The sequence below is a fragment of the Chinchilla lanigera genome, unplaced genomic scaffold (assembly GCF_000276665.1).
Source record: "Chinchilla lanigera isolate Chin_1 unplaced genomic scaffold, ChiLan1.0 scaffold00136, whole genome shotgun sequence".
Taxonomy (NCBI): Eukaryota; Metazoa; Chordata; class Mammalia; order Rodentia; family Chinchillidae; genus Chinchilla; species Chinchilla lanigera.
Window position 1 is genome coordinate 2,041,570 of NW_004955537.1, and position 7,029 is coordinate 2,048,598.

Genomic DNA, 7,029 nt, shown 5'->3' on the forward strand with positions numbered 1-7,029 from the left:
AATCATAAATATATATGTAACAAATACCAGTGCAGCAAACTATATAAAACAAATTTTAACGTGCACAAAAAATCAAATAAGCACTAATACAATTGTATTGGAGGATCTCAACCCTCACTGTCACAAAAAGACAGGTCAACTAGATAAAAAAATCAACAATGGGGGCTGGGGATTTAGCTCAGTGGCAAAGCGCCTGTCTGGCAAGCGCAAGGTTGTGAGTTTGGTTCCCGGTACCGGAGAAAAAAACCAAAAAAAAAAAAAAAAAATCAACAATGAAACATTAGAATTAAATCAAACTCTTGAACAAATGGACTTAGTAGATGTCTACAGCATGTTCCACTCCACAACATCAGAATACACATCTTTCTCAGCTACACATGGGATGTTCTCCAAAACAGACCTCCTACTAGCTCACAGGACATGTCTAAGTAAATGCAAAGGAACTGAAATCATCCCATGCATATTATCAGACCATAATGCAGTGAAATTGGAAATCAATGGCAAAAGAGACCACAAGAACTTCATAAACACATGGAAATTAAATAGCACCCTCCTGAATAGCCAATGGATCACAGAAGAAATTAAAGAAGAAATTAGACAGTTTCTACAATGAAATGATAGTGATAATACAACATACCAGAACTTATGGGACACAGTGAAAGCAGTTCTAAGAGGATAATTTATAGCGGTGAATACCGATGTCAGAAAAACAGAGGGAATACAAAAAACAACTTAATGGTAAACCTCAGACTTCTAGAAAAAAAAGAGCAAGCTAAGCCAAAGGCTCACATGAAGGGGGGAAATATAAAGATCAGAGCATGATTAAAGCATTGGAGACTGAAAATACAAAGAATGAATTGAAGTTGGTTCTTTGAAAGATTAAATAAAATCAACAAACCCTTATCCAACCTTATTTTAAAAAAAGAAGAAAGAAAAGACTCAAATCCACACAATTAGAAAAGGGTAAAATCACAATGGACCCTACAGAAATCCAGAAGATCATCTATAACTAGTTTGAAAACTTGTATTCTAGTAAGATGGAAAATGTAGAAGAAATGGGCAGATTCCTAGATACATATGAATTACCAAAACTGAATAAAAAAGATATAAAAATCCTAAATAAATCAATATCAATCAATGATATTGAAGATGTAATTAAAAACTTAACGAAGAAAAATCCAAGCCTTGATGGATTCACTGCTGAATTCTACAAGAAATATAGAGAATATCTAACACCATTACTTCTGCAACTCTTTAATGAAATTGAAAGCAAAGCAGTACTCCCAAATTCATTCCTGGAAGCAAGCATTACTCTGATACCAAAACCAGAGAAGGACCCAACTAAGAAAGAGAATTATAGGCCAATCTCTCTAATGAACATAGATGCAAAAATACTCAGTAAGATACTGGCAAATAGAGTGCAGCAAATCATCAAGAAGATTATAAACCATGATCAAATAGGATTAATCCCAGGGGTGCAGGGATGGTTCAACATACACAAATCAATAAATATAATACATCATATTAACAGAGCCAAGGACAAAAGTCACATGATCCTCTCAATAGTGCAGAAAAAGCTTCTGACAAAGTCTAACACCCATTGATCATAAAAACCCTACAAAAAATTGGAATAGATGGTCTATATCTCAATCTGATAAAAGTCATCTATGACAAACCAACAGCCAACCAATACCAAATGGTCAAAAACTGAAAGCTTTCACTCTAAAATCAGGAACAAGACAAGGATGTTCACTATCACCACTCCTATTCAGCATAGTTCTGGAAATATTAGCCAGAGCAATTAGACAAGAAAAAGAAGTAAAAACAATAAAGATAAGAAAGGAGAAAGTTAATTGCCAGAGCAAATTAGATGATAGAAAGAAATAAAAGGAATAATGATAGGAAAGGAAGAAGTTAAGTTACCATTATTTGCCGATGACATGGTACCCTACACAGAAGACACCAAAAACTCCACTTAAAAAACTGCTAGATTTAATAAGCCAATTCAGTAGGATAGCTGGATACAAAGTCAACATTCAAAAGTCAACAGCCTTTCTGTACACGAATAACAAACTCAGTGAGAGAGAAATTAGGGAAACAACACCTTTCATAATAGCATCCAAAAAAATGAAATACCTAGGAATCAATCTAATGAAGGTTGTAAAACACCTCTACATTGAAAACTACAGTATCTGAAAAAGGAGATTGAAGAGGACATCAGAAAATGGAAAAATATCCTTTGCTGTTGGGTAGGAAGAACCAATACAGTGACAGTGGCCATACTTCCAAACTGTTATACAGATTTAATGCAATTCCAATCAAAATTCCAATAGCATATCTCACAGAATTAGAGAAAACAATCCTAAAACTCATTTGGAACAAGAAGAGACGTAGAATAGCAAAGGCAGTCCTGAGCAACAAAGGCAAGTTAGGGGGGGCATCACAATCCCTGACTTGAAATTATACTATAAAGCTACTGTGATAAAAACAGCATAGTACTGGCAAAAAAAAAAAAAAGACCTGAAGATCACTGGAACAGAAGGTCCTGAGTTCAATTTCCAGTACAAAAAAAACAAATTAATACAATACTGAGATTCCATCTCACCCCAGAAAGAATGGCTATTATCAAGACATCAACAAATAGCAAATGTTGGAGGGGCTATGGGGAAAAAGGAACCCTTCTCCACTGTTGGTGGGAGTGTAGACTGGTGCCACCACTGTGGAAATCAGTGTGGGGAGATTCCTCAAAAAACTAGGATTGGAGGTCCCATTTGACCCAGCCATTTCCTTTCTGTGTATCTTCCCAGAATAATTAAAAACATCATACCATACCAATATATGTGTACCCATATTTATAATAGCCATAGTTACAGATCTTGGAAATGATCCAAATGCCCATCAACTGAGGAATGGATAAAAAAGATGTGGTCTTCTACTACCATAGAGTACTTCTCAGCCATAAAAAATAAACTTGAGACTTTTATAGGTAAATGGATGCAACTCAAGACCATACTCATAAGTGAAATAAACCAGATGTACATATGCAGACATCATATTGTCTCCCTAGTGTGAGAAGCTGAAAGAGTAAATAAGACCCAAAATGTACAACAGATACTGTAAAATGGGAAGAAACTTCAAAAGGAAAGAGCAACTGGAGTGGGGGAATGGAGAAAAGAAGGAATGGAAAACTTATATATGTATACATATATATATGTATGGTAGTTAAGATAGTTATACAACTAACTTGTCTCACTTCATTGAAAGGAAAGGTTTGCTAATATTGCTTGGAGAATTAAATGCTGATATCTTATAACAATACACAATGTATTAACCACTGTTGCCCTCCTATTATCTTCCTTGGAAATTTTGTAGGGTTCTCTTTAAAATAATAAATAAATGAATAAATAAATAAGCCTGGATCTGACTGACTCCAAAGCTCATTGCTTCTCAGTATCTGTCTAAGAAACAGGCCTAAAATATGACTCAATGGTCACAGTGTGAGCGCCCGTCCCACACGCGGAAACAGCTGCTGGCTACGTGAGGTGGTGCTGCGTGAAGACAGCACATTTTAGCACATGGCAACAGGTTTAACTTTCTGCATATCAAAGCAGAATTTTATAATTATCATTTTCATATTCTTTGGTCCTTGACAGGACCTTGCACCAATAAATTTCTCCGGAAAAGCTCTTCTGTTCTGTCGCACACTTCTATAGGCCCATTAGCTTGCCCCTATGGTGTGACACAGCCAAAGAAGCATCCTATGGACGCTGAAGATTGTTGTTTTGGGAGTAGAAAAATAGGAAGAAAAGTAGAGCATGTATCAGGTTATGTAACCGTGGGCAAGTCACTTTATGTCTCTAAGCCTTATTCATTTCTTTCCTGTTTGCTTGTTTGCTGCTTCTGCTTTTTTTTCAGTACTGAGAATTAAACCCAGTTCTTTTTTATTTTTGAGATAGAGTTTCACTAAGTTGCTAAGTTTCCCGGGATGGGTTCAAACTTGCAATGTTCTTGCCTTGGCCTGACACAGCGCTGTGTTATAGGCAGCCACCACCATGCCTGGCTGGTATGTTTCTTATAAATGGTCTGACACTAGTTATGAAACACCAGACCTAAACGTTAAGGCTCGGTTCCCACATCCCCCAGCTCACCTTAGTGTACAATGTATCTGCCAAGTCCAATTTTTTAAGGCTATGGAAGATATTAGCCAGCTGGAAGTAGCCTCCAGAGGTCCTGATATCCTCTGTTCCAAATGCACAACTGGCAAAATAAATCTATTGCAAGAGAAAGGAGAGTGCTTGAGTTCCCTTTGAAAGTCATATGTATCCAGAATACATACACAGAAAGAAACTTTTACAACAGCCCAATGTAAAAATGGCCTAAGATTTGAATAGACATTTTTCCAAAACATATGTACATGAACAATAAGCATATGAGAAATTACTTAACAGTAATAGTCATTAGAGAAAGGCAAAATAAAACCATAATGAGATACCACTTCATACACAATAGAATGGTTATAATGTAAAAGAAAGACAGACAATAAAAAGTACTGGTGAGAATAAGAAGAAGATGAAACCCTTATACTTTGCTGTTAGGGATGTAAAATGGTACAGCCTCGATGGAAACAGTTTCGCAGCTCCTCAAAGCGTTAAACAAAGAGTTACTATACGACCCAGCAGTTCCTCTTCTCGTACTTGCTGAAGAGGAAGAAGAACGTCCATCCACACTAAGACATGTACACAAACTTTTGTGCAATATTATTTATAAGAGCCAAAAAGGACAAACAACTAAAATGCCCATTATCTGATAAACAGATAACCAATTAGTGTCTATCCAGAATATGGACTACTATTTAGCAATAAAAGGTATGAATTATTGATACATGCAACTAATGATGCAAAGTGAAAGAAGTCAGATGTCAGTTCTACATAAGATTCCATTTATAGACCGCGACTAAAAAAGATAAATCTACAGAGACAGAAAGTGACTGCCGAGGACTAGGGTGGGAATGTGAAGCAGCTGCAAATGGAAAGGAGGGATCTCTCCGGGGTGACAGAAATGTTCCAAAACTTGATTGTTCTATGACTGCACAGCTCTGTAAATGTGCTAAAATTTATTGAATTGTACCCTTAAAATGAGTTTAATGGGCAATATCAATAAAGTTTTGTGATAAAAGAAAAATAAACTAGACTGAGGTATCTGCGCTTGATCTAATTTTTAACTGCGTGGCCCAGGTCAAGATAGCACGTGCCTCTGCTTAACTTGTTGGAGGATATGGTTTGGAAAATAGAGAAGAAACACAAATGAGGGCTTGAATTGCTCTGGGGCCAGGAGGAAGCAGATGGTACCCTCAAAAGTATTACCTGAAGATAGTTAAATGGAAAAATTATTTGAGATATGGAAGGGTTAAAGAACCAGCAAGGGTTAGTGAAGCACAAGGGAAACCAACAGCAAGAAACCATTACTATCTCTGGCCTCAGAAAGCAAGGGGAGATAGACAGGCCCCAGCCAGCGCTAAGAATGCCCCTCGCCAGGAGCCACGGCCACTGAGGAACAGTGAGTGTCCCTGCCAAAGCTGGGCTGGGGCAGCAAGCAGAAATCTCCCAACGCCCACCCCTCTGCTTCCCTCCTCCGCCTCCCGCTCTCCAACCCCAACCACAGCCAGGCAGCAAGAGTCCACGAAGCTCAGCCTCCCAGGTCAGACAGGAGGAAGGAGTGGACTTGGGGCTTGGGTGGGGTTGTAAGTATCGTGAGAATGAATCTATGGGCAACCCTAAATCCAGTGGCAGCCAAGCAGAGGTAGTGCTGTCCATGGAGAGGCCAGTGGAAAGGCTGAGGAAACAGCTCACATCTGTGGAGACTGCAGTCTGACCCAACCTAACCAGATTTCTCTCTGGCAATATTTTCCAATACCAAAAACCTAAGAGGAACCTCATGATTCTGAAAGAACAGCTCAGATATTATTCCCATCATCTTACACTAGCATTTGGATAGAACTTTAGAGTTTGTAAGTGCTTTCTTATAGATCTAGCTCATTTAAATTTAATAACCACACTCTGAAGTAGATATTAATATTATTTTTAAAAGTAGCCAAAGTAGTGTGCATATATTGTTCTATTATTAATCTGCAATGACCCAAGTGTCCAAGAGGTTTTTTATGATTTCTGTCTCTGAAAGAGGTTAAATAATTTGCCCCAAACTATGTAACTGGTGAAACAATAGAATTGGGACAAAAGCAAAGCCCTTCCCTTAACCAGTATGAAGTTATCTCTCCTTGTTATCCTCAGAGCAACTGAGGCCGGGCCAAGGCTGCATAGCCAGAAAATGGATAGGCCTGAAGTGGGGATGTAAGATTTTTGTTCTTGCTGATACTCAACCAAATGGTCAGTTGCAAACAGGATATTTCAGGGAAATGTTCATCTAAAAAACAAAACAACTAAACTCCCAGGTGTTTTACAACTTAGCTCGCTTACATCATTGGCCAGATGGTAACGGGCTTCCTCATAGTTTCCCTTGGCCATGTAGAGAAGCCCCAGATTCCGATGCAGTAAGGAGTAGGTGGCATTGCTACATTCAGTGGACTTGAGGACTGTCCACTGGGCTTGTGAAAGATATTCTTCAGCTTGAACAATCCGGCCCAGACCTGCCCAAAAGCAATAAAGAAGGCTATAATTCATGTTTTGACCAAAGATCACATGATGAAATAGACGTCATCAACCATTCAATTATTCATTGACTGAAATATTTGTCTACACACAAAAACTTGTACATGAATGTTCACAGCAGCCTATTCATAATGGCCAAACATAGAAAAGACTTAAATGTCTATCACCTGATGAGTAGATAAGCAAAACGTCCTATGTCCATATCCACGAGTGGAATATTATACAGTCACAAAGATGATGAGGTACTAATAAATGCTATAACATGGATGAAACCTTGAAAATATTTTATATTTATTTATTTACTTATTTACTTATTTATTTATCTTTTTGAAACAGGGTCTCGCTATGCAGTTCAGGCTGGCCT

The 7,029-nt window shown here is 37.9% G+C and overlaps 1 protein-coding gene across 7 annotated transcripts in view; it reads right to left on the reverse strand.

The window, feature by feature from the left end:
- The window catches only part of Zmynd12 (zinc finger, MYND-type containing 12), a 66,181-nt gene that overhangs the window by 20,223 nt on the left and 38,929 nt on the right, over positions 1-7,029 (reverse strand). For 6 of the 7 annotated variants that reach the window (XR_001232075.1, XR_001232074.1, XM_013507763.1 and 3 more), the window contains exons 4-5: positions 6,474-6,643; positions 4,149-4,271 (exon numbers count right to left, since the gene is read on the reverse strand). Coding sequence is in view for 5 of the 7 variants with exons in the window: in XM_013507763.1 (XP_013363217.1) it covers positions 4,149-4,271; positions 6,474-6,643 (293 nt within the window). In the remaining 2 variants the exon portion in view is untranslated. The remainder of the gene's footprint in view (positions 1-4,148; positions 4,272-6,473; positions 6,644-7,029) is intronic. The other variant, XM_013507764.1, reaches the window with a different exon arrangement.